General features: G+C 31.0%; 2 protein-coding genes across 3 annotated transcripts; both read right to left on the bottom strand.

Annotated features, from left to right (window-relative positions):
- Nucleotides 1–8,573: 8,573 nt before the first annotated feature.
- LOC102668053 (uncharacterized) lies at nt 8,574–9,881 on the bottom strand. 2 transcript variants are annotated; one of them, XM_006586688.4, is made up of 4 exons: nt 9,666–9,881; nt 9,519–9,589; nt 9,306–9,453; nt 8,574–9,236 (listed from the first exon to the last, which is right to left on the bottom strand). In XM_006586688.4, the coding sequence occupies exons 1-4, from the start codon at nt 9,723–9,725 to the stop codon at nt 8,700–8,702; spliced, it is 816 nt and encodes a 271-aa protein (XP_006586751.1). In that variant the 5' UTR covers nt 9,726–9,881; the 3' UTR covers nt 8,574–8,699. The 2 variants fall into 2 exon arrangements, with proteins under 2 accessions (XP_006586751.1, XP_006586752.1); XM_006586689.4 differs by having other exon boundaries at nt 8,574–9,233; nt 9,666–9,863.
- A 5,192-nt stretch (nt 9,882–15,073) lies between these two features.
- On the bottom strand, nt 15,074–21,290 carry LOC100802340 (protease Do-like 10, mitochondrial). The gene is made up of 8 exons (XM_003534416.5): nt 20,906–21,290; nt 19,883–20,128; nt 18,511–18,706; nt 17,746–18,005; nt 17,472–17,599; nt 16,684–16,887; nt 15,926–15,976; nt 15,074–15,441 (listed from the first exon to the last, which is right to left on the bottom strand). The coding sequence occupies exons 1-8, from the start codon at nt 21,195–21,197 to the stop codon at nt 15,232–15,234; spliced, it is 1,587 nt and encodes a 528-aa protein (XP_003534464.1). The 5' UTR covers nt 21,198–21,290; the 3' UTR covers nt 15,074–15,231.
- Between the last annotated feature and the right edge of the window lie 101 nt (nt 21,291–21,391).

Genomic DNA, 21,391 nt, shown 5'->3' with positions numbered 1-21,391 from the left:
ACACTATAATTTTCGAAGAGAGGAGCCGTAACCATTGAAATGCTTTACTTACCTGCTCCTATCAACTACCGAATTTTCTTATAAACTTTCTTCCATTAATTAGTCTACAAAAGAAAGGTCTGCTGAAATGTGAATGAAAGTCAGGGCATGTGGTCAAATGCCTTGAATAAATAAGCAATAATAATGTGCTGGCCGGTTTGTTTTATTTTCCAGATGATCTTATTTTCTCTCTATATTTATTAATTAATTACATAAACTAATCTTATAGCATGGGGTATGCGACTCAATGAACTGAGAACACTAGAATGTTAATATATTTATGATTAAACTAATCGTTTAATTCAAATTAACTGACAAGTAACATTCATTTCAAAATAAGTACTTAAGTTTTTATAAGCTTTTTTCAGATATCAATTAAAACTTATGAAACACAATATGACAATAAGGATCAATGTATCTAATAAAACTGTATATGGATTAAAATAACTAATTATTTTTATATAAAAAAACTAATTATTTCAAGCTTAACTTTTATCATGCGCTTTTTTATAAAGAAACTTTTATCATGTGTTTGTTATCTATTTTAAATTTGATCATTTTTATGTTATTCTTAATTAATTCAATTAATATATATATAGTGTTCAGACGCTTACATATGTCTAATTAAGGATGTTTACACCGGGGTGGGGTAGCTACGTTAATTACGACCGGGATATTAAAGAGAAAACCCAGAAATAGAATAAATACAATTATGATTTGACCAAGTACGTAAATTAGAATAACTTTGTCGAAGATTGTTTATCCAGTTTCATGATGTCATGGTAAGAAAGAGAGAATTTATAAAAGTAAAAGTGCGACCAACAGAAATGAAAAGTAAGCAAAATAATGTTTTTAATTAGAAAAATGTTTTATCTACACAAATTAACTTATTCAACTGAACAAATAGAATGAGAGTAAAAAATTAGTGAAAAATATAGGTGTAATAAAATTTATGATACGACATAAAAAGAGAGATAAAAAAATAAAAAATATTGACGTGATATTTAAATTAAAAAATATTTGTGTACTAGTACGGTTTAAGTTAACATGATTTATGTTTTATAGTTATCAATAACAATATTACTCTCTAACCATTAAAATTAAGGGGTTGCTTTTGGCCCTTGCACCATTTGCTATTGGTCCTTATAAAAATAAAATTTCTTTAGAAAAAACTTTCATTTCAAACCCACCACCCATCCATCTTTAATTCCCCCACCCCAAACCTTCTTTTTATTTCCAAGATATATTCGAGTTTTCATTGTGTTTTATAAAATTCAAGAAAATCTCACATTGAAAATACAATTTCATTGTGTATTTGTAATAAATTCACAATAAAATTATATTTTTGTTGTGTTTTTTTTTCTTTTAAAAAATAACACAACAAAAATACAATCTTATTATGTATTTGTACCGAAATTACAATGAGATTGTGTTTCCACTATGGAACTTTTTCCGGTTTTAAAAAACGCATAACGAAAATATAATTTTGTTGTTCATCTAAGGAAAGATCACAACAAAACCATGTTTTTGTTGTGTGATTGTTTAAACCTCGAGACTTCTTTTTGCATCACTCCACCTTCGTCCTCTAGCAAAATTGTTGCACACACCCCACCCCAACTAGATCCGCACATGAACCACTCAATGCGCCACTACCCATCCAATCACTGTCACACCATCTCCACCCTATATTTGAACCCAACCACTCTAACCACGCACAACACCACCTACACACCTCTGTCCCCGCGTCCTTACCACCTTTGTGTTCAAACACCTATGCATCAATCAAGACCCATGGACCTAGATCTTCACCACCATGTCCAAACAACACAACATAAGTATGATTCTATTGAACATGCACAACGAAATCATACTTCTCATGCATTATTTTTTTCACACCCCAACATTGCAACTAAAGTATGTTTATCTATCTATCAATATATATGTGTGTATGTAAATTTTACTTGAAGTTTTTACAGCCATCAGATCAAAACTTAAACTTAAAAATAATTGTTGATCTTATTCAATTATGTGACATTCACTTTAACATTTTTGAGTCACTAGATTGAAATTTCTATTTAACAACCATTGATATGATTTAATGTGATATGAAAATATCTATATCTATCTATATAAGTAAATTTCACTTGAAACTTTTACAACCGTTGGATCAAAAGTTACACTTTATAATAATCGTTGATTTGACAAAATAATCTAAACTTAAAACTTAACCATTGATCAAAACTTAAACTTTATAATTTGAATCAATTCAATATAAAATTATTGGAGGATTAAATAGCTAATATTAATGATTTTTATTATAAAATTTAAGCACATATTTTTTATATACAACTAATAAATATAGCATGCTAAAATATCTATTTGTTCATTTATTTAAAAAATTTATGTATATAATTTATACACATATTTATAATATCTATTTATATATTATTATTATTATCTATTTTTACACAATTTAATAATAATATACTTTTAATTTTTTTTAAATAAGAAAAAATAACATCATTATAAATACAAATGTATTAAGTGTCTTTTTTATTTAAGATATAAGTAGGTGTAATGAAAAAAAATGGGATAGTCAATTTAATAAAAAAAATATTTATTAAATAGAAATAGAGAAAATTAATAAAATAAGAGATAATGTAACTACTATAAAATAGTAGTATTTGTTCCCACTTGTTTATTGTTATTATTTTATTGCTAATCAGTTATCTAAATAATAAAAAATGATGATAATAATAATGTTATATAATTTTGATGAGACTAAATGAGAATGTTTAATTTATGATGCGACAAGAATAGTCAATTAAAATCTTCAATAATATCACATAATTAAAAATAATATCTTTAAAATTATTAATAAAAATACATTGTTTAAATAAATTTTAATTTTGATAATAAATGCAGTTAAAATTTTTACATATTAACATTATAACAACAATACATAAAATAAATATAAATTTAATATTTATATTGTATTAAATATTCATATTTATATGAGTGAGAGATTGTGTGAAATTACTCACACCATTATTATAATTTTTAATTTTTTTAGAACCATTATTACAACTATATGCTATAAAATAGACCCATGTCTTTAAGAATTTTAGAGTTAGGATAATTATTTTCTATTTTCTCTTTATTTAAATGTTAATAAATATGGAATATATAGTTTACAAGGAAATATTTGATAAGCTACCTTAATAAATTATAATATTTGATATATTTTATTTTCCAATGATAATCTCATGAAAAAAATCAACAATCAATCTGCTTAAACTTTTATAAAAAAATTCACACAATACTTAAAAACTCCATTTACAATGAATTGTTTACAATAAATTACAAAATGATAACAATTTTATTTTTAAAACATTATATCTATATTTAAATTATCTGCTTATATTCAAATAAACTCGCAAAACAAAGGTTAATAAATTTTAATGAAAATAATTATAAATTTACATGAAAGCAAAGTCTCTCTACTCTGTTCTCATTATAGCTCTACAACATTTTATCCTTGGAGACTCAAGAGGAGCACAACTTAGTTGAAGGCACAAGCAAATCCTGAATGATACATGTACCAAATATTTGCATGAAGCCTACCTCAAAGTTTAACATATCAAAAAATTCTTTCCCTTAAAAACAATACAGAACCTTATATTTCTGGTGGCAGCTCACATGAATTTATCGAAACACTCAGAATAGAACTAGTTGAAGAGTAACTTTCTCTACTCCTATTTTCTCTATCAGAAATTGATGGCGGCAATTATTAAACACTTCAACAAAGCCAAAGAAAGATTATTGCAACCAGCAAGAACAAGGTTTGTCAGACTTGGAGCCTAGAAGAAATTGAGCTTTATTTTGAAACTAGTATTGTGAATGAAGACAGCTTTAGCAAAAGGTTGAGTTGCTGTTGAAAATTAGTGCTTCATATTTTCTAGGTAAAAAGAAAAAACCTCAACTCAAGGACATTGCATTTTACATTTGGTACTGCAAAACCAGGTTGATTACAATAATGTAATTGTAAGCTATACTTAAGCAAGTGCAAACAGAGATTCTATGGGTTGAGCCTATGCTTCCTTCTCCAAGTGAACAGAGATTTTATGAGTTGAGCCTATGCTTCCTTCTCCAAGTGCCCGTTGCACAAGTGAATTTCAGTTGATGAAACAAATGAACATACACTTATTCTTCCTTCAAAACTAGGAATCCTTTTTATGGTCAATGAAACTTTTGAAATTCAGTAGATGATATAAAAAGAGAGAAAATTAGTATAGTTGGGAGATATTGACTGGAAAATGGGTGGAATTAGTGTATAAATAATCCAGTAGAGTCGGAATCCATCTAACCAATAGTATGATATTTGTCAGAAAAACATGCAAGGATTCATATTGAAGGGGCTAATAGAAGAAAAATATGAGAAATAAAAGGCTGTTAGGCGTGCATCACAGTTACTTTTCAAAGAAAAATAATTTTTCATAACAAGCAATCATATTCTCACCATATTATCATGCATATCAGACTATCCTGCATGCAAATCTGGGAGATACTTCTTCCAAATTGTTTCAAAGTTAGCAGCAAATCTTCCTGGGATTCCATACCACACTTTTGGTTCACCCAAATGCATATAAGATAATGAGTATAAGTGGTGCTCTTCAACTTTCTGTTTTTGTCAACCGATTAGAAAGAAAAGTAAGCAGAAGGGGTTCATTAATTATATTTGAAAATTAGTTGGGAAGTTTCTCCCAGAATACCATTAGGAGAATGAAAAGATATTGAAAACAAAGATGTGATGTGCATGCAAGTATAAGGCAATAAAGCGATGGCATACCCAGTTGAGTGGAGAAAAGCACATTCCCACGTGAATCTTGGGGGCAAAATTACGTGAAGCTTCAGAGCTTTCAAAACAAAGAAGGGAACCTGACAGTGAAAGTATATTATTCATGTTCCATCCAGATTTCAAATATTCAGGGTAAGTGCATGCCTCCACAGGATCAGAAAGTGTGGAAAATCCACTGCTAAAAACTCCAGCCTCCAAAGTGTTAATACGAAGCACCTACCATGAGGTAGAATGAGATAAATTAGAATTTTCACAACGTATCAAAGACTGAAGATGGACAAGGTACTGCATGTTTCAATTTATCCTTCAATATACTTTGATTTCTTCAGTTGGATTTTGAACAATCCGTCCATATTCACCCTCAATATTCTTCACAGATGGTTCCCACTGCTGACGTATATTTTATATTGGAACCTATAATCTTCTTATTATCCTTGTAACTGAAGTACTGGCTCTTAAATATGTCTGCATATTTCTTAAATGTTTTGAGACTGAATGTAGGACCAGGTTCAGACTGACAGTCACATTTTTCAACATTCTGGGTATTTGGAATGCTGGTGTTTCTATTCCAAGCTGAGAGTCTAAAGCTACTTTTACATCTCCTTTTCTCTTGGTTTTTGTATTTCCACGAGCACTAGCCGTAGTTTCTTGTGCATTCTGAACTTGGTGTCCATCAATTCGCTGAATCTGAGCAACAAATTCAGACTTTTCCCATAAGTTCTTTTTCTCAAGAGAGCATGGTGATTTCCAGCAAGTAGGAGGGACAATACGGCAAATTCCATAAGGTTCTGCTTTGGAACGTATGCTTGCAATATATTTAAGTGTGTCTTTGAATTCCTTCATAATGTACACAATTCCTCAAACATTTTATTCTACAATCTCAACAATCATAAGAATCCACATTTGATGACATAAATGAAGAAGTGTACATTAAAACACAAGAGTGTTTCCATGTACACGTCTTCTGTTGGGTGGTAGGTACCTCTTCTGTTGGGTGGAAAATAGGAGCTTCTTCCAAAACTCCTCTTATGGCATCCCTAGGATGCCACCTTGCTGTTACCTGGTTCAAGACATTGATAAACAAACAAAAAAAGGAGACATGATCATGACTGTTCCAATGTGGAAAGGTAAATTGAATGGTACATACCTTCACACAATTACTGCAGTTTGGACATCCATGTATGGCCCCTTTTGGACGACCAGCATTTAAAGAGGGATCCTCGCAAAAGAAAAAGAAAACACAGTTAAAAGATTATGCTCACAAAAGCACGTGGAAAATTGGAATCAGTCATCCGAAGTAATCATAAAAGATTATTCTACCAATATCAGTAGTGAGATATTGCCTAATTCACACCTAATTCCAAAACAAACAAAAACATAGGCAGTTTAAGTACACTATCTGCATCTAAATATGAGTCCTAATAACAATGCAGAACTTGAACAAGATAAGATCAGCAAGATTCCATTCCAATTATTGTAGGTTACCCTTACCCACCACCTAAGGACATGTATAGTATCTTGATTCTTGTATTTATTATTGAAATTATTACTCAATATAAAACAAACATCGACACTGATTTTTTAATGAACAAAATCATTAAAACTTATTCATATTGCCATATTCTCATTCATGCATTTCATTTCAGAATTCAGATTCAATATTCTGGGTATAAAGTATCAATACAATTAACTTATGGTGCAGCAAGAGCCATTGTCTGCTCTGGGACCATAGTTATAGAATCTCATGATTCACAATTCGATTCAGCTAACTATCAATTTGTATCATTAGATGAATCTCAAATGACTTTGAACCTTACAATACATGAACGAATCAGTACAGTTTCGTATCATTGATATAAATCACATGATACAACAATTTGTTACTTTTACTTACTTTTCTTTCACCAATTTCCATGAAATAAATTGAAAAGTCAAATAAGCTTAAACTGTTAAATGGAAAGGGATTGAAGGAACACTTCTGAACTTATCCTATTGGATTATTTCACAAATTTATTTGTCACTGACTCTCACTTGTCCAATGCATGCACCCTGTTTTGTTATTTCATTGATTCGCTTCCATTCTTGTAAAATAGAGACTTCACAAACTTAGATATAACTATTAATTTGTTGATGAGCTTTATGGCTACGTTGTTTTATCTATTTCTAGTTTAAAATTATTAGATTGAACACTATGCATCAACTATGTGATATATTTGAAGTTATATTTCATTGTCTTTGAATCTTACAATACACTTATACACATTATGATTCACAATTCAAACTTATGATTCACTATTTGAATCTTGATTTGATCATCTTGTCTGGGACTATGCCTTTCTAGTTTGATTTTATCAGTAATCTAATCACTAACAAAAAAAAATGCCGTAGGTGTGAGATTCCTCAGGTTTGCGGTGGTTGCTCTGGTCCGAGATTATCCACGGCCGATGCATAAGAACCTGTCTATAAGCAGTAATGTCATTCATCTCGGGTATAGTCTCCATGAAGATTGGCTCTTGTTCAGATGCAATTCACAAGGTTGTAGATTTATCACTTTTCTTAACATTTCCACCCCTTTTCAAAATGAAAGATGTCAGGGATGTAAAACCAGGGGGAACTGAAAGATTTTCTCTCTTCTCAAATTTGGTGCAATCCTTTCCATAATCCGCTTCCATAATCACTGCAGGCAAAAGCCAAGCAAATATTTTCTAGAAAACCATTTTTAGCACCAATGGGTACTTGGAATAGAAAATGAAATATTGGGATAGAATGAATTTAATATGATTGCAGACAATTTACTACCCTGATAGAATTATTATTCACTCAACAGTTCGAAATTCAAACCAGTACAACCGCTCAATAAAACATCCAGCATTTCAATAGGAGAAGAGAAGTGTAGACAGAAGAGGGAAGTGTGGACAAAGAAACCAAAAGCTAATGAAATTCAACTCTAAGGAATGATACAGAAGTTGTGCATCTTAACATAGAGGACACAGAAGCAACATGTACAATAATGTGTCAATGAGTGATAAAAAAATTAGACATTGTTTTAAGTTAAGAATATATCAGAAGCAAGGTAGTCACACTCAAGATTTTACTCAGACTTGGAAAGGGGACACAGAATCGTAAATCAGGGAATCATAACACGAGGCGGAAGATCCTACATCCTCAACCCTAAACCCTAAACTCTAAAGTCATCCCAAAGTTGTTGTCAACGAGCAAAACGTGGGGACCCATAAACCGGAGTGAAGAACCAAGGTTGTTCTTGTCTGCACGAAATCTTCGTATGAACAACCTGTAACAACACTGTTGCGTACTATGTACGATTGTAACCCAAGCTTTTTAAAGTACAGAATATATCTCGACTACATTTTTTATTTCTCTTGTAACGTCACTGTGTAGTGTATGTGTGCGTGAATGTACATTTTAACATACTGCAAGTACATAAATATGATACTCTAAACCCTAAACCCCAAACTCAAACATAAACCCTAAATAAGCTCTTCCAATGCCCCTAGTGCCCAAACCTTTTCTTAAATACAAATTATTCTTTCTAAAGTGAAATAGTATCAAGGTTCAAAAATATAAATTATTCTAAATCAGTATAACATTGGTATTGATAAGTAATAAGCACCACACCTTCCCAATACATATGGAATAAACTTAACAGATGTCAATCAATATAAATCTGTTATGTAGCTATGATAGAAATGCAATTATCACAAACACCTTTACATTAACAATACATATTTCTTGTTTCAACCAAAAGTTTGACAATCTACCACTAGTTCAGTGTGACAGATCATTATCTACGACTATAAAGCCTGGGAGACCTCCTCACTGGAGAAACAACAGTGGCTATTGTAGCTTTTTCATCTTCTTTAGGCATTGTGTGACTTCTTTTGGAAATGCTTCTAGTTACCATCCTATTACAGGAATTGCTGGCATCTAATACTATCTTTTGTCTAATTTGTTGCTTCTCCTTGCGGTCCATTTTCTCTTTGGAAGTTAGAGGTTTAACCGTGCCTTTTCCAGAAGTGCTTGTACATTTGTTAGAATCAAACATACTCATGAAGCTTTTTTTGTTTCCAGCTTGGCTTTCAACTGCAACATCTGAGATTCCTTTTTCACCAACCTGCAGCTGGGACGCTGTATTGTTACATTCACATTCCATGTTATCAGTAGATTGAGATTGCTTGGAATGATTCCCAGAAGAAATTCCCAGTCCATGGCAAATATTCTTTGAACAAACACTTGAGTCACCAAAAGCATCTCCAAAACTATAAGCTGAATACTTTTTCCAATCATGCGGAAATCCAACAAGGAAGTGTTGGCATACCTGCTAAAAGAGATTGGATTTGGGCGACCATTTTGATGAAAGAATGGAAGAGAATAGAAAAATGATTGTAACCTGAAAGGGGACGCCATTTTGAGATGAACGAGAGGTGTTAATGAAACCACGGAAAAGAATAGTGATACCATCTTCAGAGTGGAGGACATTGGTCTCTTCTCTGCCTACAATCACGCTAGACAAAAACACTCTTTCTCTATCTGCAATTCTGCGCATTGCAATTACAGAATGAATGAACAAATTCAAACCAATAAAAAGAACAAGTAAACTTACTCGACAGAAGCAAGCCCGCCAACGGCTAAACCCTTGCGTTGCTTGACAAGCCACCATTCATGTAAGAAAATCTACAAACAGTAACAGTAATAATGAATGATTTATTTCATGACAGTGAAGAAGAAGAAGAAGAAGAAGAATTAATACAAGAGATTTAGGGGGCACGGGGATGAGAGGAGTAGCTGAATTGCATTTGCTGGCCGCCATTTTCTAACGACGGTGGTTGCGGCAGAAAGCGGCGGCGGCGGCGGTGTTTCCTGTGTTCTTAAAAAAAGTTAGGCTAGCACGTGTCTATTCGTGTGTTTCGTGCAAAATAGCACCGCTCTAAAGCTTTTTTGCTTTGCCCCAAATATGTGAAATTTTAATAATTTTTTATAACATCAAATTCTAATCACTAAATAACGTGTTTCCATTTTGTGACAATAATTAGATTCACGATTATGTACATGTATCTTTACGACTACTAATCCCAAACAATTTTTTTTTTCTTGTTTTTGATAAAATTTTGAGAATTTATTTATATGTCATTTATTGGAAATGAATTATGGCCTATCAAATTTAAGGTACATATGGTCTTGAAACATTTAGAATTTTTAATTATATATATAAATTGTTTTAACTAATAAGTAGTTCTTCAATCAATTAATTTGAATAATTTATTTTAAATTATAATATAGTAAGAAAATAATGTCTATATTTACATTGCAGTGAAATATATTTTAATTTATTTATTTTCAAAAAAGAATATATTTTAATTTATATAAGTCGTCTCACAAAATTTGTTCATCTTCTCCGTTTCTAAAATATTAACTTATTTTGTTTATATTTTTTATGTAATTATAGAAACTAATAATTTTTAGGCAAATTTTTATTTTTAATCATTTCTAGTTTACTATTTTCTCATTTAACTAAATTATTTAATATTTTCTTTCACCTAGATAATGCTTTTTTATACATTGATATTGAAATGTAAATTTTTTAATATAGAAAATATATTTAAAACATAACACATGGAGATGATTTCTTTTAAAAAAAAAGAAAATATTATAATTTACATTCAACTCATTAGAAATGAAATTTTTACTTAAATCACATTAACACATAACTTATTAGTGTAAACTATTTTTAAAAAAAATTGTTATAATAAGTTTAGAACAAATATTTTAATATAAATATCTATTATCATACTAATTTTAATATAAATATATTTTCTTCCTTCCTATCTTTTTGGCTTAATGACTTAATTTATTCAATATTTTATTTTATCTAGCATGGAAAGTATGAATATTTTATAACAAACGGGATAAAAAAAATCAAGAGTGTAAAAAATTACACTTACATCATAGGATTAACAAACTAGCTTAAATCACATTAGAGAAAATGGATTATGAGAATGTTTTTTTTTTTTATGAAATCAAGTATGAGATTTATATTTAACTCATGGGGTTAATAATTTACTTGAAATCATATTAACATCTAAATTATTAGAATAAAATTAGTTATTTTTTTCTTTCAATTCCTTGATATAATAATAATTTTAATATGACTGTATTTTTATATTAATTTCTATATGAACAATATAATTTTTTTAGGCAAATCATTATTCATTTCTTATTTATTATCTTCTTACTTATGTAAATCAATACAAAAATTTCTTCATGTACGTAAATCCAATTTTTTATACAGTGATATCTATTTATATAAATATGTTGACATGTAAATTATATTTAAAACATGCAAAAAAAAAACATTTTTTAATGAAATCAAATGGAAAAAATTCACAACTAAGTTAAATATTCGAAGGGAGAGTTCTATGGCCTACAGTGATTCATTTGACTCGAACTCGAACATAATTCTCTTCCCGTGCAGTGGAAGATATATGTAGTCAAGACCAAAAAATGAATAAATTTTCTCTTAATTTACGGGGTGAAAGTTTACCATAAAATGATTCACCCACCTATAGTTTTTTCATTAAGTATGTAAGTTGTTTTCACACTTTAATAAGCATTTTTTTTAATTACAATCACAATATTATATTTCTTTAACCTAATAAAAATCTTTTATTCTAAAAAAAACTAATGAAAATCTGAATTTCTAAATTAACTTTTTCTCAAAATATGTAAGACTGGTATTGACCAAAAAAATGAAGAAATTTTCTCTTAACTTATGGGATGAAAGTTTCTAATCATAACATAGGTCACCCACCTATAGCTTTTTAATTAAGCATTTAAGTTGTTTTCACACTTTAATAAGCATTTTTAATTACAATTGTAATATTATATTTCTTTAACCTAATTTAACGCAATGAAAATCTTTTATTCTAAAAAATAACTAATGAAAATCTAAGTTTCTAAATTAACTTTTTCTCAAAATATGTAATCCTGATATAATTATTAAAGAGATTTAATTCAATTAGCTAAATAAAGTAGATGATTTCAATTAGTTGAACAAAGTAGATGATTGTTATAAATTATTTGATATTATTTTTAATTCTTACCAATAAAAAAATCATACTATAATTTTGACAATTTAATCAATCAAAGTTTTTCAATAATATTTGTAAGTATTTTTTATATGCTCACAACAAAGACAAGTAAATGTCTGTGTTACCCATTCACTCACGAGTCAATATACTAAGAATGTGAATAACGCATAAAGGATGTGAATAGTGTGTTATTTGTTATTGTTGAGGGTAAGTAATATATGTTTTTAAGTTTGCAGTTTAATTTTTTATAATGTTTGTGTTACGGTAAGTAAAAAAATTCAAATATTGTATTAAAAAACTAGTATGATTAAAAACAGGAAAGTAGTATCATTAAATTCGTAGTTATAAATATTGCTTGAATTACTTTTTAAACGAGTATTTACAATTATTGGGTTTAATTATTTTTTATCTTCCATTTTCTTTAGGTTTAATTTGAAAGGTTCACTTAAGTATTTTATTCTTTAATAACAGCCTGAACCTTAAATTCAATACCAGGCAGTGGAGCTTGCTGTATATGGTTTTAGTGGCCGCTGGAGCGAAACGACAGTGTTTCAACAGATGCGAATAAAAGGAAGACAAGAAAAGGTTTGGAGCTATGCGGACAAATGAACCCATCACCACATTTACACTCCGGCCGGGGCTGGGGGTCGCAACAGCTCAATATAATGGTTAAGAGTAACATTTATTTCCCTTAAGTAACATGTTAAAATATCATTGTAATATTTGCACATATGCTGAAATATAAATGATTAATATTTTGCCTTAAGAAAAAATCAATTGGACCAATTAATAAAAGCACGTGTAGTATTGACAAATGTTTTTATGTCTATTTTTTTATTAATAAATTAATTTTTAAATTATAAAGAATCAATTTTGTATTTTTATATTTTCAAATTAAAAAGGTTCAAATATATATGTTTTACCATCTATTTACAAAAATTGTATTTGTCATACCTAAATAGTGAACATTTTTTTATAACCCCTTACACCAAATAAGTGAAATAATTATCCGACAAAAATTTAGAGAAGGATATGAGATAGAATAGTATTACTTAATAGTGTATTGCTTATTTTCTTTTTCCCATTAACTATTGGTAGTAACCATCGTCTAAGATAATTTCCGACTTTGGCTTTTCATTTTCTTAAATCTTCTTTCTTTTTAAAACTAAAACCAAAATACTTTTACAAATATTCTCCCTCTTCGCCATTCTCATCATTAGTGTTGTTAATAACATTCTTAGAAATGCTTTTATTTAAGTAATAAACCGTTGAACATGTGTAAATGTACACTGACATTAGATTCACATTATCACATCAGACATATAATAATGAATGTTGTGACTAATGACTTAAAAAACTTAGACGTCTAGGTGCTTGAACCTCTATGCCAAAACTTTTTAACACCAAGGTAATTTTGACTAAAAGTCACAATTCAACCCCCTTTTTGTTTTGATCACTTCACCTAATACTCCCAAAGCTATTCTTATGAAAGTTCATCCTTAATCCGAAAATTAATTCAAACAATCTAAAGATAACTTTGATGGTGAGAATATTTCTCATATTCGTCTCCCCAACAAAGATAATGTCATCAACGTATTGTAAGAGACACACTTCACACTCCTATCTTTCCATTAAATACCCATTAAACAAATTCTTCCCTTTTGCTTGTCTCATCAAGCCATTCAACCCTTCTACCGTCACCAAAAAAGGAAATGAAGCCAAAGGATCTCTTTGTGGAAGTCCCTTATGACATTTGAACTCTTGTGTTGGCTTTCATTTACCAACACCGAAGCCCAAGAAGATTCAATACATTTTTTCATACACTTGATCTTGTATCATGGAAACCCAACCTATGGAACATGTATAAGAGGAATTTCTAAGAAATCGAATCATAGACCTTTTCAAAATCTACTTTAAAAAGGAGACAAATTTTCTTTCTCCTTTTACCAAGTATAAGAGTAATCTAGCTTTATGTCTCTATGTAGTCTAGGCCAACTACCATGTTCATTTCTTTCTACTATTTTCTCAATATGATTGGACCTATTTTAGAAATATTATTATGTTTATATCTTACATTGACGCATATTCAATGATGGCAATGAATATTTGAATTGGTTGCAATTTTGTTTCAACAAAGGAGTGTCAACAAAACATTCTCTAACACTCTTTTTTACAGTTGGTGAAAACTACAAAATTAAATTCATGAGAAAGATTCATTAAAATAAGCAATGTGAATGATTTTCAATAAATTTCAAACAATAATAGTATGTTGCTAACATTTTTGTTCAATAAATTCAAAGGTTTGTGTTTTGAGTAATGATATTTTTACCACTAGAGATTCATCACTTAATGTCTACTTGTCACAAGTAGTTAATAACGTGTGTTAATATGATTAATTTTATTTTATAAGTAGTTAAAAATAAAATAGTGATTATATATTATCAATTTGTCATTAGTAACACTAATGATTAAACATATTAGCAGGGACACTAATGGCTAAATATGTCTCACAACTAGTAGATTATTGAAATGTCAAAATGGTTAAGAGGAAATAAAGGCATATAGAGAAATTACAATTATCAATATGTACATAGTTGGCATTGGTTTTTTATGCACATTTCAAAATGAATTATGTATATTAATTATAAGTAAAGGGAGAGATCAACTTATACAAAGTGTAACTCTTTTAGAGTTATTCTTGATCCTCATCATTCATTTTCTTGACATCTAATGAATAAGGTTATTGAGTTATTACTCATTAGATTTCAAAAAAAAAAATGATAGGAAACTCTCAGTATAAATTAAAGTAAACATACTAAATTCATCCAAATAACACACAACCATAAATTGAATATATTAATCCTTAATCAGAAGTTTAGTTACAATGAAAGTGTATCGTTCCTCTTGAAGAATGTGTTTTGCGGGAAAAAATAATGTATGTATTATTAGATAGACGAAAAAAATTCTTGAAGAGATAGACCATGTAATTTATTGGGAAGACAATATAAGAATAGAATAATAGAAATATAAAACAATATATATTAAGTTTTAAAAAATTATGAATAAAATCTAAAAGAAACTAGGAATAATTATATGAAAAATCTAAAAGTAAAATTTTCAGTTTTACGAGAATCAAATTGACTAGGCACCAATTGCCAAATATGCTAAGTAATACCAGGTAAAAAAGCCATTACAATCTCAACATGAGCCAGTCAGTCTAAATTATAATTATTCTGTATCAAGAAGATCAACGGACATTGATGAAGGTATTCTGTGACGCTTCAAAATTCTAGAAGTCGCAATTTTTGCCGTTCCATAGTTCAAGACAATAACTCGATCATCCTCCAAATCAAGCCGCAAGAATTCTGTGTTACAGCTTTCAACAAGTTGGCGTAAGTGTTCTAGGTTGTCAATTTCCGTTTCATTGACCTTCAAAACCTGGGTTTTAGAATTTAAATATTAAAGCAAATAGGGATTAAAAGATCATCCATTTTAAGCGAACAGCATTAACTTGTAACAATGATCAAAATATGTATAGAACTAGTAATGAAGATTGAAAAGTGAAGAAATGGCAAAAGTAAAAATGCAGCATGGGTTTCAAATGTTTAACATGCGTTCATCGGTACACATTAGAAAAACCAAACTTCCTATAAATATAAATATATAATTCTGATGATCATTGAAATGATAAGCTGTTAGTTTTCAATATCTACTTAAAATCAAAATCTGTCACTCAAGAACTGATTTTGCTAAGACATTTTGTTTTTAAAGGATAGCTCTATGTTGAATAATTTCTAAAGCATCCTATAGTAAGAATTCTCTAAGGGGTTTAGTTAATAGAAACTATGATGTTAATGTGGCCATAACATGATTTACTAAAAGAATAAAAGAATAGATAACTTAACCATAGACAAGTTGGCACCTGTAATTCTGCGAGACGCTCATATCCAGCATTGATATCATCCATCAGGACCTAAAACGATCAAGATATTATTAAAGAAGCAACTCCTGAACCATGCATTCATTTGCTAAAACCAACTCATAAGGAATCTCTACCACATAGTAACTTAATAGTTATTTTTAATGAGACAGATCACTGTAGGGTCCCCGTAGAACTTAGGCAAATTATTTTCTCCACTTACGTCTTCTCTCCTTTGTCCAAGTTATTTCTACTCTTGTTGAATTTTGATATTAATTTGACATGGTAAACCTAATCATCAGGAGATGCAAGTTTTGTGCAATCCATTTGAGTGTATTACAAATAAAAATATCATTCACAGTGGCACAAACTAATATGTTGCTACTTAACAAGATTGCAGAGGCATCATATGGCAATCCTTCTTTAGTCAAACAGAAGAAGTAAACTTCACGTGGGGTTAATCATGTCAACGAGCTTTACAAAGGTAGACACTATTATAATCTTAAGAAAAGAAATATTATTTGAAAAGCCAAGGAATGAAACAGAAGAGCAGATGATAATCCTCCTAGTCCCAACAAGAAATTAAGAAACCCAAAAAAGCCTGAGCAATCCAGAAAGACACAATGCATGGGGAACCTATGCCATATCTTGGCAGTCAACAGTGGCAAGTCTGGTATTGGGCAAGCACATAACTAACAGAGGTACGAATAGCAAAAACATCAACTATATAAGATCTGCACTAGAATTAAAAAGACTTTCACCTGAGATAGGATAACAAGTTGTTGATTTGCTTTCTTTGGCAATTCCCGCAGTGCCCGTTCACACAAACGACGAGGTGAAGTATTATACCAGTCCTCCCCATACTCATGAAGGTATGGCTGAGTGAGTGGAATGAATACCAGACCAGCAAAAATGTAATAACTTGGAAGTTTATCGAACTGATGAACTGGAACTAAGGGTTGGATCTGAAATGTTGATAGCAATATATTTAACAAAACTATTGTTTAAAACCAATTCGTAACACAATTATAATTAGTTGGAAATGGATCCACCTGCACTTTGAGGGAGAGGGGGGGGGGGGGGGGGAGGACTGCAGCATTGTACAGTTAACAATCTCCCCGTTCAAATAAATCTCTCCTTTCTTCATACATTATAAAACATTTAAACTCAATTAAGGGTGCCATCCCCTTATGTTTAAAAGAAAAAATGCAGGGGATCTTAATCCATTATAAGTATGACAAAACAGTAAAATTACAGAGACTAAAGAACTATAGCTTGAAACTTAAATTCAAGGTTATACAAGTTTTAAGCAGTAAAAAAACATGAACACAATTTTGAGGAGACTTTTAATACTGTCAATATCAGACATCGAATGCCATCTCTTTAGCACTTACTCCATTAAATTAAAATTTACAGAGTCAAACACGAAGGACAGAAATCATTTCAACTTGTTTTTGCTCTATAGTGAAAGCATATGCACAATGCTGTCCTATAGCAAGTGGAGGGCAATCATTCATTTATTAAACAGAAGAAATACATAATAACTTACAGGTTGGAGAATGATACTAAGCTCCTGCTCTTGGCCATCCCGCAGAATTCTGACTAATGCTTTTTCATTAGTTTTCTTCATAGACACCAAGTGATCAAATGTTATCCGTTCTCTGTTTCGAAAAGGAACTGCAGTATACATGCCATATTATGCCAATGAACTTAATGGAAAATCATTGAACAAAAAACAATTCATGAAAGCGTTAGAAAATATCACAAGAAAGGGGATCACATTTGCTATAGGCACACCTGAGATATTTTAAGAAAAAACACACCTGTCCCATCATTTGCTATAGGCACACCATCAAATGAAAGTATAATATCATCTTTCTTCAAAACCTTGTATGCATCTGAAAGTGGATTAATTTTGCTTACAAGCACCCCAGTCATGTCAGGTAGCATGCTAAAATGGTTTCTGAGGTGCACATTTTCAGTAGTCTGGCATGACAAACCCAGAGAGCAAAATCCAATATATTTTCCATTTTCTTCTACACCAGATATAAAATGCTCTATTACAGGTACAGGTATAATGTAACTGCAACATCCAATATGAAAGGAAGTAATCTAGTATGCAAAATTTATGTTTGATCAGAAAAACAGAATATATAATGCTTCATAATAGTTTGCATGGTTGTACACTTAATCTAGTAACTTGATCATGATAGTTTGCAGTGTTGTCAATGACATTCACCATGGCAGCATGGTATGGCATGTATTTGCTTAGTTTCTTTCTTGACCATCTGCCTTATTTTTCCCCATCCATTTGCATGGTTTTTTCCCACTCATTTGGTACATGTGTGATCATTCATGAGAATAACTGAATATTCATATGAATTTTTTTCATCAGCAAGAATTTATTTATGAACTTTTTAGCCACATAAATTTTTTAATGAATGCTAGTTTGTTTCATGGTTTAGTTTGTATGTTGTTTCTTTTCGTGAATTATACTAGTATATGTGAAATAAAAACTACTGGAATATTGAGACTTTAATAAGAGCTTTGAACTCAAGAATAATAAAGGCAAAGAGAGTCAGACTTACCCTATATTCTCGGCACCTGAAAGATTTTGGAATGCTACTCCAGCAACCTTGCTGCCCATAATTGCAGGGCCACCACTGTTCCCTGGATTTATGGCTGCATCAATCTGTATTGCCATCAGCTGTGATGCACCATGAACATACTGTGTGGGTTCAACCCTGGAAACAACTCCTTTAGTAACTGAAATGTTGTCACCACCTGCAAACAAACAACTACGTTAATTCAAATGTGTCGTCACCTCTGCCGCAGGTGTTTGCAGATTCCCATGGAATGTATGCCTCATATAACTTTGCAGTAGCGTAACATGCCTGAAAGCTTTTTATTTTTCTTTTTGGGAGGGGAGAGTTTTTCAAGAGAAAGAAGTACAAATGAGGGTAAGAAATCCTCAAAGAACCTCCCCCCTCATAAAAAGGAAAAAAAAGTGAAGCAAACAAGAGGAAAATTGGAAAACATTATGTGCAAAGAACCCTTTAGTTTCTCTTTAACCACACAATCATTGCAACTCATCCAAGTCCCTGGAAGTTTATTTCTCAAGGAAAACCTTCTTTTAGACCATTAATTATCACACATAAAGTATTTGGGGGGGGGGGGGGGGGGCATTTCAGTGAGGGATATTCTTCCTTAGAGGCTTTACCTCGTTTCTATTGGCTCTTTTGAATAATTCTCAATGAAATATTTTTCTATTTTAGTTCAACAAATATTTCTTGAGATTTTCAAATTAGAAACCTGAATGATGAAAAAAAATAGTGAATTAGAGTTGCTAACTCTTTCACTCAATCCTATCCATCTCTTTGATCCAAATCAAACATAAGACTTTGAACTTTGATTCTTTTTATCTTTTGGTGAGTTTTCTTGTGAATCTTTTTTCAGTTTATGCATCTCCCTAATCATTAGGGATTTCTTCTAGACAAACTGGCATAAAACCACCTCTTAGGTGAAGTCTTTGTTCGGAACCTGGGACAATTGTACTAAATAGGAACCATAGTAATGTTAGATTTGTTGGCATAAAACTCATGTATTTGGTTAGACTGTTAGAGAGCTGCATCAGTTTCTGTTTGTCATGTGTTATGGGATAGGAAATGGGATTGTGTTTCTAGCTTCTTTTCGGTGCTATGCTCAGGTTGTTTCCAGGGAATTCAATTACTGATATCCAAAGAAATTGGACAGATTTTGTGCATTTCTCAGCCACTTTGGCTTGCTTTTATTATTATATTTATATCTGAATTTATTACTATTATTCATGAGGATATCTTGTCTTTCTTTTGTTGTAGATTCTTTTTTTTATTCCTAGTAATATACAATTCTTTTATCCAAAAAAAAAAAGGAATACAACACAAAATATGTAACACAAATTAATCCATACTCTATTGCTACCTTGAGGATATCCCACAACAGCAACAGCTTCTTGTAGAAATGGGACATCTCCAAGTTCCAAGGGATTCATACCATCCCAAAACTCTTTGTTCTCAATAACCAATATAGCTAAGTCACATTCATGACCAACAGCTTTGACTTCTGCTCTATATTTGGTGGGACAACCATGCTTCCTTACAAGTACAAAAGAATGATCAGCTACCACATGAGCATTTGTAAGAATCTTTCTACCGAGAATTACAAACCCTGCATCACCGTCATAAAGATTTTTTAGAGAAAGGAAAAGGCATAAAAGTAACCAACTAGGACAGCATGGCCAAGGGCATACACGCTTCAACAAATTTATAGAAAAATACCATTCCTTAAAATATATGCATTTTCTCAGTTTAGCCATTTAGTCTAATTTTATCAATTTTTTTGTTACACTTTTTATTTCAACTTAGTATAGTCCAGTCATATGCATCAAATTGGTACAGAACCAAATTGAGATAATTAAAAACATGCAAGCATATCAATAATATATGAATATTTCTGATTAAAGAACAGGATTGATTTTAACATAACTGACACAAAAGAAGAAGCAGACAAGATGCGTGTTTAGAAAAAGTCAGTAGTGCATCAGTCATAGGATTGGAAACTTTCGCTGTTACATGGTCAGAGAACAAAAAGCTCAATACAAAATAGATTACCGCTCAATATTTTCCAACATTTAATGAACTTCAACATTCAAATTTTAGTCTCCCTTAAAGAAACAGAAGTTCCCTCCAACAGCTATTTCTTCCTGCGCTTATAAATAGTCAATAGCTTGCGGAAGAAACAGTTTTTTTTTTTTTGAAAAGACTAGGAGGAGTCGTTAAAAGGGAGTTACATCCCAGCTATGTTGGCACCCACATCCCTAACACACTCAACTATATGCATATTTATTGATTTTATTTCCAAACGTTTGCGGAAGAAATAAAGTTAATATGTGTTAGAAACCACAATGAGGAATAAGAGAAAACAGTGGAAGTAAAATAAACTGACCAGAACCCATTGTTTCCCGCTGGGACTTGTTCTGCCAAGGAAGTAAGTAGTTGGGACTGCAGGAAACAGTGAAAATTTTGACTACAGAATTGAATGCAAGCTCGACCGCTGTAGTATGCGTGGCGTTGGCCTCACGATGCTTCCTAACCGGCGTTCTCCCATACCTGAACTTGTAACTTTTGAACACAGACGCCGAAGACGTAAATAATTGTTGGCTGACATTCTTCGACAATGACTGCGAACAAAAGGAAGACCATAAAAGGTTTCGAGCTATGCGGACAAATGAACCCATCACCACTTTTACAAATCCGCCGCCTGGGGCTTCAATTAGGGCGCCATGAGTTCCGCAGGTTTGTTTAAATTATATGTTCTTTTTATATACTTGTATTTTATTGACTTTATAAATAAAACTATCGGTTGTTTTAAATATTACATATAATTATACTAACATTAAGGAATATGATTAATAAAATTTTATATTGAAAT

Source organism: Glycine max, chromosome 9 (genome assembly GCF_000004515.6).
Source record: "Glycine max cultivar Williams 82 chromosome 9, Glycine_max_v4.0, whole genome shotgun sequence".
Lineage (NCBI taxonomy): Eukaryota > Viridiplantae > Streptophyta > Magnoliopsida > Fabales > Fabaceae > Glycine > Glycine max.
The sequence above is the reverse complement of the archived record's forward strand: the minus strand, read 5'-3'. Positions and strand labels throughout refer to the sequence as shown.